The 19095-nt window shown below is 39.1% G+C and overlaps 1 protein-coding gene across 44 annotated transcripts in view; it reads right to left on the bottom strand.

Annotated features, from left to right (window-relative positions):
• Positions 1–19095, bottom strand: part of AKAP13 (A-kinase anchoring protein 13) — a 378015-nt gene that overhangs the window by 63497 nt on the left and 295423 nt on the right. For 23 of the 44 annotated variants that reach the window (XM_078326968.1, XM_078326969.1, XM_078326960.1 and 20 more), the window contains 3 exons: positions 14867–15059; positions 11110–11218; positions 440–494 (listed from right to left, as the gene is read on the bottom strand). In XM_078326968.1, the coding sequence (XP_078183094.1) occupies positions 440–494; positions 11110–11218; positions 14867–15059 (357 nt within the window). Of the gene's footprint in view, positions 1–439; positions 495–11109; positions 11219–14866; positions 15060–17141; positions 17208–19095 lie in introns of all 44 variants that reach the window. The other 21 variants (XM_078326957.1, XM_078326966.1, XM_078326956.1 and 18 more) reach the window with 1 other exon arrangement.

Below are 19095 nucleotides of genomic sequence, written 5' to 3'. Positions count from 1 at the left end.
GATCACGAGGTCAAGAGATCAAGACCATCCTGGTCAACAAGGTGAAACCCCGTCTCTACTAAAAATACAAAAATTAGCTGGGCATGGTGGTGGGCGCCTGTAATCCCAGCTACTTGGGAGGCTGAGGCAGGAGAATTGCCTGAACCCAGGATGCGGAGGTTGCAGTGAGCCGAGATCGCGCCATCGCACTCCAGCCTGGGTAACAAGAGTGAAACTCTGTCTCCAAAAAAAAAAAGGTAGAAAACTATTGAAGACATTAACTTTAAAAGATATAGCCTTCATTACAAAACCACTTTTAATCATTATTCCAAATTTATCACTCAAATAAGAACCCAATAAGCTCAATTGACTTAGGTTACATAATTAAATGGCCTAACAGATCTTAAATTTCCTTCATTTTATTTCTGAAAAAAGGAGTAACAAAACAAGTCTATAATACCTCTCAGTCACATTAGCACTGGTATTGTGGAAGGTGCTGTGGAAAGGCCGTGAATCTAGAAAACAAAAAAGGCAGAGGAAAAGTTAGAACCAAAACGATTAACACTGGTGGTGGGTAGAATATTTAAAAATTCACAACGACCCAGCTAAAGCAGTAACAGCATGTCAACGTCAGCACATAGCACCTCCTCCTTCTAAAGGTTTGAACGAAGGAAAAATTAAACTTGAAACCCTCAAATTAAGAACCACAAGTAGGCAGTGAATTTCCCATAAAGAAAATAAGTTTAATCCAGGATTCAAGTAACTGAAGACTCCAAGTAACTTTTTCTAATGCTTAAACACATATGAAGCATGTTTAATTCTAGTTATCAATCTTCAGTTTGCACAAACTGTCCTCCTGAGATGACATCATAGGAAGAATACAAAATAGGAAATAAAATATATTTTATCCCTGTTAATCCTGCTTTTATATGTTTCTATACTAAAGATCTAGCTCATCACTAATAATTTCATGACTAATTTCTAGAAACAGATTAGCAAACAGGAAAGAGCATCAAAGTTGATGTATCAAGTCTCGGGCCTGTCACAATTTGGGATGAGACCTTTGGATTTCGTTTCCTCATTTGTGAAATGAGGAAGATAAAACAGAAGGCAAAGTCCTTTCCAGGCTAATAGCGATAAGAAAGAATCAGGCAAATGCATACTTCTTCCTTCCACAACTACTGGATCATAAACTGCCTGAGGTCATTAAAATCCTTTTTTTTTTTTTTTTTTTTGGAGACAGAGTTTCGCTCTTGTTACCCAGGCTGGAGTGCAATGGCGCATTCTTGGCTTACCGCAACCTCCACCCTCCTGGGTTTAAACGATTCTCCTGTCTCAGCCTCCCAAGTAGCTGGGATTACAGGCATGTGCCACCATGCATGGTTAAATTTTTTTTTATTTAGTAGAGATGCGGTTTCACTATGTTGGCCAGGATGGTCTCGATCTCTTGACCTCGTGATCCACCCGGCCTTCCAAAGTGCTGGGATTACAGGCGTGAGCCACGGCGCCCGGCCCAGGTCATTAAAATTCTAAGACTATGTCCAATAGGGCAATATGGAGAAAAACCAGAAGGAACATTATCATTATTTTTATCCACCACATTAGGAAAGGTTGAGTTACTGGAGACTTAGATGAGAGGAAGGCCTCAGTCACAGTGACAAATGCTTTTCAGTTTTCAGATCAGCTATACAACTATTTCCATGTATATTTCAAGGAAACAAGGTTACTCTGTATCACTATTGTTAAGGACATAGACAAAACCCTTTCCTTTCTCCTTGAGGTTGGTTTCAAGGATCTCTGAGATTACTGTGAGCAAAATTTTAATCTGATACAGATTTGAAGATATTCTACAACCAGATTACCAGCATTTGGGCCAGGCATGGTGGCTCACGCCTATAATCCAAGCACTCTGGGAGGCTGAGGTGGGTAGAACACTTGAGGTCAGGAGTTCGAGACCAGCCTGACCAACATGGCGAACCCCCCTCTCTACTAAAAAGACAAAAATTAGCCACACATGGTGGCATACGCTTTTGTAATCTCAGCTACTAAGGAGGTTGAGGCAGCAGAATCACTTGAACCAGGGAGACGGAGGTTGCAGTGAGCTGAGATTGCGCCACTGTACTCCAGCGTAGGTGACAGAGCAAGATTCCAAATCAAAAACAAAAACAAAAACAAAAGCACACCAGATTACCAGCATCTGAAACTCTTCAACTCTCAAACTGTTCTAGATTCTGAACAGAAATGCAAAACTGTAGTTATTCTTTTTATTTATTATTTAAAAACTTTTTTAGAAACAGGGTGTCGCCACGTTGCCCAGGCTGGTCTTGAACCCCTGGGCTCAGGCAATCCTCCTGTCTCAGCTTCCCAAAATGTTGCAATTACAGGTGTGAGCCATTGCACCTGGCTAAATTTAAATTGCCAACAGGTAGGAATAATACATAAGAAACCTTAAAACAAATTCTAAGTCTTCAAAAGATTATCTGCTGTATTTTTTTCCTTTTTCCCAATTTGGGGTGGTTCTTCTATTTATTCACTTACAACACATGGTAACGACAGCCAGGTGAGAGGAAAAGATTAGCAGAGTATGAGTATCTGGGATCCATCCCCAGGTTCTGCATGATCTAGGAAAGAAACTATCAGCATTTTAACCTAATGATGCCTTAGTGTACTTAAAAAAAATCAAGAGGATAGTTTAAATCAGTGGCTTTAAAACTTTTTCTACCCAAGGAAGCTTCAGTGATATAAGCAGCATTAAATTTTCTAAACCTGCCTGGAATCTATTAAACATTTTAAAAATTACCTAATAAGTTACTACCCTAATAATATGAACTAAATAAAAATAAAATTCATAATGCAGGAAAATACCAACTAACACAAAGCCAGGCCAATAATAAGCTTCCAGTAGATACCTGTGGAATAAATTAAAAACCTAACAAATATGTGACTGAGTACTGGAGAATCTATGACTCCTATAGTATTTCCAACTTTTCCACTGCTAAAGATTTTAGTTATAATGTCCTTTTAGATGTGGTTCTGAAAACAGTAATTAATCCACCAATGCCTCTGAAATTACTAGTGTCATCAAGTTTTCAGAGCATCTAAGAGTAGAAAACAGCCAATGCTACTTCCATGTAAAATTATGGACAAAAGAAAAGAAACCTGTCATTAAAGTTAGCCTCCAAAGTATTATTGTGGGTAAATAATATATTGCAACTAGATTATCTTTCAAGGCATGAAATAACCTTCAGACTTATACTACAAGCAGGAACTTCAGCTTGGAACTACTGGATGCACATGGTCAATGTTTTTCAGGAACTAATTTTCCATGGAACACCAGTTTCATGAAATGTTGTATACAGTGCTACACATATTGTGGTTTCCTAGTTAATACATTTGGGAGAAACAGTATATTGAATATCGCGTTGGAAATCCACAACGTAATACAATGTTAGCATTTTAAGTCTGCTTAACCCAAAGTTTCCCAAATTTATTAATACTTGGCCACAAACCAACCACTCTGTCCTTTTCCTTCACCCTGCCTACACCTAATTCTTACTAGTGCTTTTGAATTTAAGAAACACACTTTGAGAAGATTCTTGATTCAAAAGTTTGTGAAAACTTCTGTATTTTTAGGGTTCCACAGTGTTGCATTAACAGAGTGACCAGTGCTGTTACAGGGTTATAATTCTGTATTAGTGGGACTTTGGCTTACTTGTCATGCTGACCTGGCTACTTCCCAGAATATTACTTTTTTTTGTTGTTGAGATGGAGTCTTGCTCTGTCACCCAGGCTGAAGTGCAGTAACACGATCTCAGCTCACTGTAAACCTTCGCCTCCTAGGTTCAAATGATTCTCCTGCTTTAGCCTCCTGAATAGGTGACCACCACCGCACCTGGCTAATTTTTTGTTTTTTGTTTTTTTGGATGGATAGGGTTTCACCATGTTGGCCACGTTGATTTTAAACTTTGACCTCAAGTGATTCGCCTGCCTCGGCCTCCCAAAGTGCTGGGATTAGAAGTGTGAGCCACCACACCCGGCCTATTACAAACACTCTGAAATGAAAGCTTTGAAAATGTTTGAATATCCAAAGTTGAAGTGTATTTTCACAACTTTCTTCCTATTACAACTGGGATCATCTTATTCTGTGTCTATTTTTCAAACATCTTTTATTAATGAAAAATATACCAAATGCTTAATAAGGCCTCCATTTAAAACCAAATTAACTAAACTGTTTTGTCTCACTGTGCATAAGGCACTTCCCTTTAAGAACAGTGTGAAAATGCCAGCTTGAGCAACACTTAATATTGCTGAAATTTAGGATCAGCAAGTGGTAGGGAATTAGAGCACTCAATCATATGAATATGGTAACTGTCTCAGACTCGTAATATGAGTTATATAAAAATGATTCATTATTTAACTTTCTATTATAAATGCTTTCTCCATTAAAAGCAATTCTGGAGTATTCTAGAAATCTTGCACAATTAAAGATTGTAATTTTCATAAAGGGGGTTATTTCCTTTCCAAGTTTACTAAAATTGATGCCTTTTAAAGTTTTATACTAGGCATTATCAAGTAAGAATGTATTCATTTGAAACCTACAGCTTATCCAAAGAACTAAATAATAAAAGTTCAAAAGGAGAGAGAAAGTAGGAGACAAATATGCATATAACTCCCTCCCTCTAACACATAGGGTCTAATCTTAAAAGAAAGTTATTTTTAAAGAAATGGTCTGAAAAGCAGAAAAAAAAGTATTAACAATAGCTTTTAAATACCACAGAAGAACATCAACATATCTGTCCCATTAGCCAGAACAACAAAACAAGGAAGATAAAATTTACACTGCCAAGTAAAGTTTTGTGAAATTAGCACACAGTATTACAAAGAGTACACAATGGGACGAGAACATATCCTCTACACCTTTGAGGGTATCCGTGTGCTAGAAATATACCCTGTGCCCTGGAATCAGGAGGCCAATGGCTCAGTGTTAGCAGCATGAAGAAGACAAAACATGTTCTATCCAAACCAATTCTCAAAGCCAAGCATGAAGACAAATGACTTACAAAGGATGGCATGCAAGGGGCTAAAAGTCCCCAAACAATTCCTTAGTACCAAGCCTACAGTGTTTTCTGAGCTGGTCAGACCTTCAAGAATAGTCACTGGACACTAAAAGTTGCTTACTTACTATGAAACTCCTCCTCCTCATCACTGGAATAAGAAGAGTGAAGAGAAAAGAGAGTTTTATACTTAAGGAGGAGCAGAGAGATACTGATGGAGGAGATCTGCCTTGCTGGCCGCATCTGATGCTGAGCTGAGGAGGGTCACAGAAGACATTAGAGCGTGCACAAATTACGCCAGGACCTTCAGCACATGGGGAAACAGAGTAATGTCAATGGCCTACGTGGTTCCGGGAAATGCTGTATAGGTGAACAATGTAATAATTTGCGTACATTTTCATTTGCATTTCGGAATAAACAGAATTCTAATGCAGTTTCTAACAAATTCAGCTAATAAATACATACTTGTTCATTATGAAAACAAGAATAATCGCAATTCACACCTGGGGTTCTCTTCTTTAAAAGTATACTATAAACAGGCTGGGCACGGTGGCTCAAACTGTAATCCCAGCACTTTGGGAGGCCGAGGCAGGTGGATTATGAGGTCAAGAGACCAAGACCTTCTGGTCAACATGGTGAAACCCCGTTTCTACTAAAAATACAAAAAATTAGCTGGGCATGGTGGTACGTGCCTGTAATCCCAGCTACTCAGGATACTGAGGCAGGAGAATTGCCTGAACGCAGGAGGCAGAGGTTGTGGTGAGCCGAGATCGTGCCATTCACTCCAGCTTGGGTAATAAGAGCGAAACTCCGTCTCAAAAAAAAAAAAAAAGTATACTAAAAACATCTAGTAGTGGTGTGCCTTGGGATTCTGTATCTGGCTCTCTTCTCCCTCACCTCACATGTCTTCAATTCACTCTACCTCTTAACAGACAGTCTGCATATAAGATACTGCTGACTCACATCTTTCTAATCTGGAAGCCAGATCTCTCTGTTTAGCTCTAGAGTCATTCATCTACCTGCTCACCTACAGGTGGATGTTCCACAGGCAGCTGAAGCTCCAAAAGTAGATAAGTGAACTTATCTTTCCTGCAGACCTGTTCCTTCTCCTGTGTTCCTTCATTTAGTGAGTGGTACCTAACATCTAACTCATTACTCAAAACAGAAACCTGGGCACCATCCCTGAATCCTTCTCTTTGACGCTTTACTCAGGGTTCTTCACTGTATCTTCCAGCTCAACCTCAATTCATTCCCTATCACCATTGCTCTCTGCCCTGGTTCAGGACACTGTCTACTACTGTAACTTGAATCCTGCAAAATCCTTCTACTGATCCAACCTCTCCTCCCAAAACATTTTCACTATGGTCAGCCTCAAGTGTTCTAATCAATTAATCAATCAATTTAATCAATGTAAATGATACCATTTCCCTCAAGCTAGAGGCCCAAGTTCCTCAGTCTTGCTTTCCACATACTAATTCACCCAGTTAACTCCCAGTTTCCTTCTGGTCCAATCTTTAATATTATCTCTCCTCAGTCAGTCTTCTCTGACCCCTGAAGTCTGCCAGTCCTATAACATCAAATGTTTAAGTTGCTGCATTTACCATTTTCTATTAGATTCACTCATTTTCATCTATAAATGTGGTGAGGAAAAGAACCCTATCCCTAAGTTCATCCCTCTCCTGCCACTGGCTAACCTGGTGTATGGAAAAGAATAGGTACTCAAATATTTACTAGATTAACACATTAATAAATGAATTTCCCTTTATCAGATTATCTGGGGTCTCAATATCCTAAATGAAATGAGAGAAATGGAAAAAAAAAATGTCCTGTACCTACCTAATATAAAAGCCACTCCATACCCCAGATAAATGGGAGAAAAAGACCCCACATGATCATTCTGACTCAAGGAGGAGAAATGCTGTGAATACTTCTGTGGACAAGCTTTTCCCACATCAGTCCTCCCAGGCACCGACATAGCCAATGCCTGTGCTACTGCGACCCCCTAAAAAAATGGGCTGGCAAATCATGCTCATCATATCCCACCCTTTGCATCAAGACAGCAAGTCCAAGACAGGAGACACTGCAGCTTTTCCCGAACTCTGTGGTTCCTAAATAAGCTACTGCTTACCTGCTCTCCACCCCAGCAGATGATACAGAAATATTTTAGTTACACTCTCTACTCAGTATTTCCCTTTACATCAATAGACGTTTTTCAAACAGATCCCAGCTTAGAAATGATACTACAGTTTGTCTGTTTTTCTAATCTAGCAAATGACCCAACAAGACATTCTGGACAATAGCTCAGTCGAAATGCATTTTCAGAAATGCTCAAGTGTTACTGACAGCTGTGATAAACTGTGGTCAAAGCAACTAATAATTTCTTTAGAAGGAAAAAAAGCACAGTTAAAAGCTAGAAAGCAGTGAGATTAGGATGAGTTTAGCAAACATTCTGTTCCTACACAAGCATGTTCATAAGAAACAGCCAAGCGTAAGACAACAAGGGACAATGTTCCAGCAATGGGAAGCAATGTTTAACCCTGCTTAAGCTCTGGGCAGAGAAAAATGGACCCTAGCACTGTTCTGGTTACTGCGAACAATCACACTCTACAATGACAGCATGTGCTTATTATGACAGAAAATATGCCATAGACTTCAAATAAACTCAGATTTAAGCCATATCACATCATCACCCCCATTTAACAGTTGAATTGAAGCAAAGAATTTCAGTAACAAGCTCAAAGTAATATAGCCACTAAGTGTGCTTCAAGTATCAGTTAAAATATTTTAAGTGTACCCAACATTTTAGGTTTTAAAAATCACTGAGGACTTTAATTATGACACTATTTCAGTTAGGGAGACTATGACCACAGATGAATCAGCATTTAAGTGATTTGGAATTGAACACTTGAGTCTATAGCAAATTATGAAATATCTAGTTATCCTGATGCTTACGGCATACCATACAGCCTTTAACAGAAGGTTTAGTCTTCTCTTCAGCCAGAATCTTAACATTTCCAAAATGATGTATTATGTTTCTAATGTAGAATAACAAACACAGTTGGGAAGCTATTTAAATTGTATATAGGAGGAACGAAGGAGAAATAGGGACATCAAGGTTAATAGGTCCTTCAGTTGCAGTATATGCTATTAGGAAGGTAAGTGGGACAAGCTATCATTCCAGCCTGCACAACACACATGCTACAAACCAGGAGGAGCATATTGCATTTGGATGAAAGGAGTGAACTCTTGCTTGAAGCTTCACTTTTGACATCAGTCTACTACTGAAATAAGGTTCTCTCAATGAGTTAAGCAGAAAGTTTCCCAGCAATCTGTGTGCCAGAACCTCCAGAATAGTGCTTTTGGGAGTTAGCTGCATTATTTATAGTGTTTGTATAGCAACTGAAAACAGTCAAAAAGCACCTTGTTTTGCGAAGGAAAAATAATGAAGTGTTTCATCCACAAGGAAACAAAATGTGTCAGAACATACAGGAAAAAGCTCTCTCTGTGGAACACATTCTGTTGGTACTAGGTTATCTGTTATTATAGAAGTACAATATCCACTATGCCACAGCGCTTGCTGGTCATGGAAAGAGGGCACACTGGGCTGAAAGGTCTCACTTAGAGTGCCTTCCTGGCCTTCTCTGGCTACTGAGTGCTAGCATTCTGGCTTATCAAATTCACTACAAACTATTTAATTGTAATTTCCTTTCTATACAAGCCAAACACCTAACTCAAAGCCAAATTAAAAAAAAAAAAAAATCGCCAGGCACGGTGGCTCAAGCCTGTAATCCCAGCATTTTGGGAGGCTGAGGAGGGTGGATCATGAGGTCAAGAGATCGAGACAATCCTGGTCAACATGGTGAAACCCCGTCTCTACTAAAAATACAAAAAATTAGCTGGGCATGGTGGTGCGTGCCTGTAATACCAGCTACTCAGGAGGCTGAGATGGGAGAATTGCCTGAACCCAGAAGCAGAGGTTGCGCCATTGCACTCCAGCCTGGGTAACAAGAGTGAAACTCCGTCTCAAAAAAAAAAAAAAAAAAAAAATCAGAACAAGTAAAACCAGGAAAAGCTATTTCTGTCACAGTTCTGGAGGATGCATCTTTGAGAATATGTCTTCGTTAGTACCTTTTCTCAAACAGGCTAGATTTGTATCTGAAATATTAATCATATGAAAAAAAGAAGAAAGTTAACAGAATCATCTGTTATGTCCTTCTCTCTTTTTTTTTTTTTTTTTTTTTTTTTTTAGGCAGAGTCTCACTCTGTCACCCAGGCTGGAATGCAGTGGTGCCATCACAGCTCACTGAAGCCTTGACCTCCTGAGCTCAAGTGATCCTCCTGCCTCAGCCTCTGAAGCACCTGGACTACAGGTATGTGTCACCATGTCTGGCTAGAGACATCCATTATGTCTTAATTCCACTGTGAAAATTTAAAAAATTAGGATTCCAGTAAGTCATGAAGTGAGACAGAATATCTCATGAAAACGGGGCATCTGCTTCTTTCACCAACTCTTAAACTGAATTCTATCAGGAATCAATGAGGAAACTCCAGAAACACCAGGAAAGTGTATTTACTTCCTTTGCTTCAGTCTCCACGACACATGGTCTTTCAGCAAAGAACATAATATATCACTCACTCCCTCTCTGATGAGAATTTAATCTTTATATCAAATCCCACATAGCAACTACTCATAATAAAAAAAAAAATCAACATTTAAAAAACAGAAGATGAGGCTTTTCAAAGAACAAGTTGCTTTCTTTGTGGCAAACAACACTGATCCAATCCAAGTATGTTTTTGAGTGTCACAAGGCCCTGTGCTTATGGATGCCACGACATCTCTACATAACTTCCATCGCCAGGTGATCTGAATCTGCACACAGGTCCACTAACCCCTTTCAGATGAAATCCTACTGGCCCTCACTGAACTAAATCTCTATCTCAGTCTTGCTTTGTCCTTTTTGAGCTTGACATTGTTGAAAAGCTCAGGTCAGTTACTGTGCCAGGTTTCTCCACTGCCAAATTCACGAAAGACAGAGATCAACTGAGCAACTTTTCAGATTAAACAGGTCTAAAGAGACATGACAACTTAATTCAATATATGGTATACGGTAGCATATAGTATATGATACTCTTATATACTATGGTAATATAAGAGAATATCATTGTTTTTAGGAAATATACATTAAATTAGACGTCAAGGAGCATTATGGATATAACTTACTCAAGTGTTTCAGAAAAAATCTTTAAGGGGAGTGATAGAGAGGCTGGCAAAACAAGTACTATGGTAACATTTGAGAACTAGAAGTGAAGAATACAAGGGAATACTTTGTACTATTTTTGCAACTTTCTTTTTCTAGTGAACATTATCTGTAATTATTTTTCAAGTCTAAAATTATTTCAAAATAAAAAGTTTTACCCAGGGCTTCAGAAGAAAATTTAAATAAGAACAAACTTAAAAGTTTTGTTTTTTTTCTTTTAATTTAAAAGTTTTAAAAAAGTGTGTAAGATTTATGCCCATGAATACAACAGACTTAATGTATTAAGGAGATATGTATGTGTGTGTGTTACATATATATATTTATTTTTGAGAGCGAGTCTCACTTTGGCGCCCAGGCTGGAGTGCAGTGGCGAGATCTTGGCTCACTGCAACCTCTGTTTCCCAGGTTCAAGCAGTTCTCCTGGCTTAGCCTCCCAAGCTGCTGGGATTACAGGCATGTGCCACCAAACCTGGCTAATTTTTTTTTGTATTTTTAGTAGAGATAGGATTTCACCCTGTTGGCCAGGCTGGTCTCAAACTTCTGACCTCAGGGGATCCGCCTGCCTCAGCCTCCCAAAGTGTTAGGATTATAGGCATCAGCCACCGTGCCCAGCCCCCAAGGATGTTTTTAGGTAGCAAGAGGAGGAAGACCCCAAGATGAACTGCATGTCACCTTTTCTGTTTAAGTGCTGAACCATTCAAAGAAGCAGCAAGCAAATTTTGGCAGGTAATGTTATGGGGACTTAAAGTGAGAAAAGTAATAGGAAGAGTAGTTAAGATTTAATATATTTAATTTTTTAAAAAATGTAGTATACTCACTGTCCAATCCAGGATGGCTGATAGTCATTAACGAGATGGATTTTGTCAATGGAGAGGAAATAGCTGATGTACAGTAATTAAATCCCTGCTGCTTAGATCTGTGACATATCTATGAAGTAAAAAAGTAAAGAACAGGTTGTAAGCATATGCTCTCATATTTCTAGAAAAGCATAAAACTTCATAATTAGACCCACATATTTGTTCTTTGAAAGTCTAAATATTTCTTCATACAGATATAGTAGGCTATCAGTAATAATATTCTGATTTTACTTTATTTTTAAGACAGAGTCTCCCTCTGTCACCTAGGCTGGAGTATAGTGGCACCATCTTGGCTCACTGCAACCTCCAGGGTTAAAGTGATTCTTCTGCCTCAGTCTCCCGAGTAGCTGGGATTATAGGTGCGCACCACCACGCCCAGCTCATTTTTTTTGTATTTGTGGTAGAGACGGGGTTTTACCATGTTGGCCAGGGTGGTCTCAAACCCCTGTGCTCAAGTGATCTGCCTGCCTCAGCCTCCAAAAGTGCTGGGATTATAGGTGTGAGTCACCACACCTGGCCTCTGATTTTAAATAATTGGAAATTGAGATGCAAGTAAAGTGTTTTAAGATCACAAATAAAACAATAATGTATTTACAAAGAAGCTTCTATCTCTTCCCTTTCCTCTTCTATGATGAGACTGTTTCTACATGAACATAAAGGTAAATGAAATTTGATAATTTAACTCTATCAGTAAATTAACAAAAGCTTTGAGACCATGTAATACAATCATCTGCAGGAGTTCCTGGCATAATATCCCTGAAAGACAGTCACCTAGTCACCTAGTACAGTTCTGGAGATAGGAGCCCATTCTAACTGTTAACTGACTTTATCATTAATCCTTTCCCTTCACAGAATGAAATCTGCCTCCTTATGACTCAAACATGTTGAAAGAGAAGCAATGAAAAATCTGTTACTAGCATGAACTTGACTCAATTAGGCCAGGCTTCTGATTATTTAGAGCTTGTTTCATGTGTAACCATGGAAGCTGAGACAAACAGTTGCTATGCTTGAAATACAACTGTGAGGTCTAAAAAATGACCTCAGTGAAAGACAGAGACTTTTAACAGGAAGTTGGCTGCAGGCAACCCATCCAGATTAGAGTGATACAAGCAGCTCAAATACCCACTCTGAGGTTGCACACAAGATAAAAACTATGGGTGAGCAGAGATTCCAGGAAGGCTAAGCACAGCAAGGCACTAAAACAACAGCTTTAGAAAGACTGAATCAGAAAATCCACTTCAGAAAGACAGTCTATTTTAGAAACTTATCAGTGGTAGTAACGTCACTTACTAAAATGCACGGTTATCTGTCAAATTCCTGGAAACATTATCTCAGAAAAGGTATCACATAAACAATATTAAGAAACTTAAATCATTCTTATTTCCTCATTAAAACTCACCTAACTCAAAAAACCTAAAAAGCAGCGGTGAAATTAACAGCCAGGAACTGAGTTTACTACTGTTCAGCTAATAGCCACTTACATGGATTTATGCAAGTCATTTAAATGGGCTTGAGCTGAATCTGAAGGGATATATCAGGTCTCCATCTATGATTCTGTTTACAAATCCACAATTCTGATATTTTGTCTCATCTTGCAAATGAATATCCAAAGGATTCTATTTTTGATATGCAATTTATTTTAAAGATTTTTTTTCACTGGTTTATTTATCCTTAGCCAAGCTGTGCTCAACAGCCACCAAAGAATTGTTCTTATTTTTTCCTTCCCGTTTCTTTTACCATTAGGCTGAGTATATCTAAATTACCTGTTTCAACAAGCACATTATTCACATTCTTATTTTTTCTAACTCTTTCTCAAGTATCAGATCAAGTAGAAAAATTTTTTAAAGGGGCAAAATTCATTCAGGTCTTCAACTGGATTTCATTATGCATAAATATCTTTTTTTTTTGAGACGTAGTCTCACACTGTCGCCCAGGCTGTGGTGCAGTGGCATGATCTTGGCTTACTGCAATCTCCACCTCCTGAGTTCAAGCAATTCTTCTGCCTCAGCCTCCCGAGTAGCTAGGGCTACAGGTGTGTACTGCCATGCCCAGCTAATTTTTTTGTATTTGTAGTAGAGATGGGGTTTCAACATGTTGGCCAGAATGGTCTCAATCTCCCGACCTCGTGATCTGCTCGCCTTGGCCTCCCTAAGTGCTGGGATTACCGGCGTTTAGCCACCGCACCCAGCTGCCTGTATCTTTTTATTCATCTAGTCTCACACAAGCATAAGCGCTACATTAATTACCAAGGTTATCCTTCAGAGCCAAATTTATATTTGGTCATGTCAGTGCTTCGTAGTAGGATGCAATAAAAAATTAAACTTCTACACAAAGTCCTCCTCAGCAAATCATGGAAGAGGTTGTCAACGTTTTTGTTTAATTAGAAATATATCATTAGATATTGCCCCAAACTCCAGTCATCTATTCAAAAAGCTTTTTTTTAAATTATAAATGTTTCATTTGGAGGACCTAAGATGTATCCCAGAATGTTTTCATAAATTAATCCAAAGTCTCCTGGTTCAAGAGGAAAAGACTTGCAATAAGGCAGAATGCTATAAAAGCATATAATTCGAATTCTCAACTCAAAATCTCCCCAAGGGATTGTCAAAAGTGAAAGTAATAATGAGGACACCCAGAAGATGAGAACTAAGAAGTCACTTTGGTTTAGCTGACAAAGAAATCCATGACCTTCAAGACAGGAGTTTCAAGAAAGTGGCAGCAGCAGAAATTAAGAGATGATTAGGTGGTGATAAAGAGAAGGCAAGGGCCAGGTGCAGTGGCTCACACCTGTAATCCCAGCACTTTGGGAGATGGAGGCAGAAGGATCACTTGAACCCGGGAAGTTGAGGCTGCAGTGACCCATGATGGCACCACTGCACTCCAGTGTGGGCAAAAGGGAGAGACCCTGTCTCTAAATACATACATATAAATGAAGTTTTAAAAAGAGAAGGCAGGGAGCATAGATGCTCTCTTACGAATTCTGGCAGGAATGCGAAGGAGAGAGAATCCATGGTCCTTTCTTGGTGTAGTAAGAAAGTTTTTTTTTCTACAAAGGAGAAGCTTGGGATATGTTTTAGAGACTTTGGAAAATTAATAATGGTATCATATTTCAAGATTTATTTTACTATTGAGATGATAAAAGAAGGTCTCAGATAAGAAGGAAAAACTCAGTTTAATATCCTGGATACTTTCCTAATTTAAATAAGTGTGCCTTGATGGAATATTTAAATCTATGCAGATTAATGATATTCTTTATTTTTTATTTATTTACCTTTTTTTAGAGACAGAGTCTTGCTCTATCACCCAGGCTGGACTGCAATGGTGCAATCATGGCTCACTGCAGCCTAATCCTCTTACCCTAGCCTCCCAAGTAGCTGGAACTACAGGCAGGCACAAGCCACCATATCCAGCTAAGTTTTTAATTTTTTGTAGAGATGGGGGGCAGGGGTCTTGCTATGTTGCCCAGGCTGGTCTTGAACTCCTGGGCTGAAGTGATCCTCCTACTTCAACCTCCCAAAGCACTGGGATTACAGGCATGAGCTACCATGCCTGACCCTTTTTAATTAAGTGCTAAAAACTTGCTTTAGTGCTAAATTAAGTATATCGTATAATGGATAAGTAATCATCGCTACTAGCCTTATTTGAACAGAAGCCTTGCCTTCTATGTTCATATTTTGTGAAATATATTTTTTCCAAAATAGACATATTTAAGACTTACCTGCTGATCAAAGATCCTATGTTCTCTGTGGTCTGACTCTAGATCTTCTTCTGAAAGTGACACCAAGGAGTCACCCCGTTCCTCACCACTGAAAGGGTGTCTGAGTTCTTTGGCATTTACAGAGCCTACTTCTAGAGATGAGGATGGCTTGGTTCCGATACCAGCTCCTCCTGTCAAGCCTTCTAGACTGAAACTGAACACAGGGCACAAAAGTTAATTCATTCTATTTCTGGGTCCCCAAAACGAAGGAAGAAACAAAAATCCCTTTGGTATATCTCCTTTGTTTGTATATTATTTCTATGTCAGCTAGCAAAACTGTCTAAAAGGGTATGGCACAAGGAGTACCACCTACCTTTCCCCCCCGGACTGTGGAATACTGAGAAAGAATACTCCATTAGATTTTCTTACCCCATTAAATTTATCCAAATGTTGAACCACCAAAGATCACTTCCCGGATTTTTTTCAATATACTATATGGACAGACCATATTTATCTGATATTCTATTTATGTTTTCCCTTGATCTAATTAATCTTTGTGAAATCGAACTCTACAAAAGCCAAGTAATTAAATTATTTTCACAGAGAAAATATGAACTTAAGTAATTTTCAGAAGGCAAACTGGGTAACTTGTCCTTATGTCCATTAAGCGGACCTTTATAACTTCAGGTTCAAGTTGACCTTTATAATTTTACAGGTCTGCTTTCACCCCAGAAAACCCAAGTGTTACTCATGAGTGTTACCATTTATGCACAGCTGGCCAAACAACAACTGCCCACAGGCTTCCCGAGAACTGTTAGTTGCAACAGGCACACGTAATGCTTTAATGGACAAATGCTGAAAAGCTACCAAGTCTAAGAGTAGAAAGAGTTGTAATTTTTTGTCTGGATACTGGTAAAGGGAAAAAAAGGCAAACAGGATTTACCATTTTAAAGAGGATTCCTCAGAGAAAGATTTTGTGATTTGCAGGATGAAAAGCATTTTCAGTCAGCGGGAGGCTACAGAGAGGTTAGTGATCTAAACTCCATGGATTGCTGACTTGAATAATTCACATCTGTTACAACCACAGTGGAAACTTCTTTAAAATAATCAAGATCTCAAAATATAGCTGTAGCTGACCATGTTTGCATTTAACAATGAGCTAGAATTCAATTTTAAGGTATAATGAAGCTATTTAGTTACCTCTACTCAAGGAAAACTTACAGAAAACTGGTACAATTAAGTTCATTCATACCAGAGTCCAGGACTTGCATTTGTATTTGCTTTTTTCTTTTTGGTTTTGTAAATAACTTATGAACTGAAGCCTCATGTCTCTATTTTCTCTAGTAGGTAAATTAAATAATGGATATGCTTTTCTTACTTCAGTATGATAATAGAAATCATGAGTGTCTCTGTAAAACTCATTTTCTTTTTTTTGGTTGTTGTCTTTTTTTTGAGACAGTCTCCCTCTATTGCCCAGGCTGGAGTGCAGTGGCATTACCTTGGCTCACTGCTACCTCCATCTCCCAGGTTCAAGTGGTTCTCCTGTCTCAGCCTGCCAAGTAGCTGGGATTACAGATACCTGCAACTGGGTCTGGCTAATTTTTGTATGTTTAGTAGAGGTGGGGTTTTACCATGTTGGTCATGCTGGTCTTGAACTCCTGACCTCATGTGATCCACGTACCTCAGCCTCCCAAAGTACTGGGATTATAATGAGTCACCACGCCTGACCTGTAAAACTCATTTTCATTACCAGGGGTAAGAAAAGGGGCTAAGTGAAGAAGAAATTACTTGAAAAGCCTAGGAAAACCACATCTATGCTGACTACAAAACTTAATCCTAAAAATATTTTAGTAATTAAATCTAGCTGTTCGGCTGAGAGAATATGAAACGGTAAGGTGTATCTGAATTTGGAATCTAAAAAGACTGATGGACTTAGAAGCATAATAGAAATTAGTACATCCTATTAGCTGTCTTGCTTCTTTGTTTTCTTCAGAATTTGAGAATTTCCAGGATCTGAAAATCAAGACAGACCAAAACAGAGAGAGAGAAATCTGTGCAGAAAACATCAAATCTATGGCCAGCTGAGACATACAGGATGTATCACTTGACTCCTAGGCGGCATCTCTTCAGCTGAGTTAGTGACACCCATAGCAGAGGCAATGAAACATTGTGCTCACAGACAAAGCAGCCTGCCCAAATGCATTCCAGCTACACAGAAGCCAGCTCCAAGCCAAAAGCCCTGATGCCATATTTTATGGTTCCCCATTTGGTGGCTGGACACATGACAATATCATACCTTCTGTTATTAAAGTCAGCACTCAGGCCAGCAGAGTACTGCACACCAGGGGGGCACCAGCTCATACTGGGGATGACACCAAAGACAGAAACAGAAATATAGGGAGAAAAGAGGAAACAGGGATGGAGTTAATAGGTTTTAAAACAAAGGGCAAAGTTAGAGACAGATGGATTTATATGATCATCAAAAAATTTAGGAATGTAACACTGACAACTTTAAAAAGGACAAGAAGAAGACTTATAGAAACTTAAAATTGTTTTATTGCTGTCTATCTAGATAGCACTGTGGAAAAGACTGTGGGTTTTTTACAGTATCACCAGTTCAACCTGAAACCCAAAAATTCCTTCTGGTGAATCTGTGGCAACTACCTATGGCTCTATGGCTTGCTCTTCAGACATGAAAGGTAGTTCAAAAACTCCACCACTGGGAGCAATCTCTCAGTACATCCCACATACCTACATTACTCTTCCCACAGTATCTCTAATCCTAGACTTTGCAAAAGAGCCAGTGACAAACTGTGCTCTGGTGGGCTGAGAGAGTCATCAGGTGCTTTTTTTCATGTGTTTCCACTAAGGATCCAAACAAACCAGACAATTAATAGATTTTGCATAAGATACTTGGTCAACACTGGCAACCATCTTCAAACGCTCACTAGGCTATTACGTTAAAGATAAAACATATAACACTAATTATATATTTGCTTATATTTTAATGATAATGAAAAAAATTTTCCCACCGAGATGGAGTTTTGCTTTTGTTGCCCAGGCTGGAGTGTAATGGTGTCATCCTGGCTCACTACAACCTCTGCCTCCTGGGATCAAGCAATTCTCCTGCCTCAGCCTCCCGAGTCGCTGGGATTACAGGAGTGTGCCATGACACCCAGCTGATTTTCGTATTTTTTTCAGTAGAGAGGGGATTTCACCACATTGATCAGGCTGATCTCCAACTCCTGACCTCAACTGATCCACCCACCTTAGCTTCCCAAAGTGCTGAGATTACAGGTGTGAGCCACTGTGCCTGGCTGATGATAAAAATTAAAAAAAAAAAAAAAAAAAAAAGGAATTCTATGGCACTGTGTTAGAAATGTGCCTTTTAAAGTTTGTATCCATTTTCCCCACAAGATTTTTAAACATCCATCTCATCATCTACTTCCTTGACTATCCCAGTAGGGGTAGCTATTCTCAAGTAGCAGGGACAGAAAATCTGGGGTTGGAAATGCTAAGTAAACACAACCAGCTAAAACAATAATCAATTCAAAACATTGTATGCTCTATAAAGAAAACTGCATGGAAACGTCAGGATTTTTATTAACAAAAGCTACCATTTAAAAAAACACCTTGCTACCGGCCGGCATGGTGGCTCACACCTATGGTAATCCCAGCACTATGGGAGGCTGGGCGAGTGGATCATGGGGTTCAGAGATCAAGACCATCCTGGTCCACATGGTGAAACCCTGTCTCTACTAAAAATACAAAAATGAGCTGGGCAAGGTGAAGCATGCCTGCAGTCTCAGCTATTCGGGAGGTGGAGGCAGGAGAATTGCTTGAACCTGGGAGGCAGAGGTTGGAATGAGCCAAGATTATGCCACTGCACTCCAGCCTGGCAAAAGAGCCAGACTGTGCCCGCCAAAAAAAAAAAAAACCCCACAAAATCCTGCCTACCTGGCCATAAAGTTCTAAGTGATGTGCTTTTGTTTTCTGAGAAGGGATAAAAGCAGAACTTGTGGACAACAATAAAACCACTTGGCTCTCTCCAGAATCTTGCAGACGGGAAGGCCTGGCACCAAAAACAATATCTATACTGGATATATCTAATAAGTTTGTTTTATTGACAAGTGGGGTTTATGGCTGGAGAAAGGAGACAAGGAAAACAGTAGGAGGAAGTAAGAGCTACCCCTATGGCTCTTTTATAAAATCTATATCATATCATTTAAAAATAATTTAAACAGTATAAA

This window comes from Callithrix jacchus, chromosome 6, assembly GCF_049354715.1.
Source record: "Callithrix jacchus isolate 240 chromosome 6, calJac240_pri, whole genome shotgun sequence".
Taxonomy (NCBI): Eukaryota; Metazoa; Chordata; class Mammalia; order Primates; family Cebidae; genus Callithrix; species Callithrix jacchus.
Note: the sequence above shows the minus strand (reverse complement) of the source record. Positions and strands in the feature narration are given on the sequence as shown.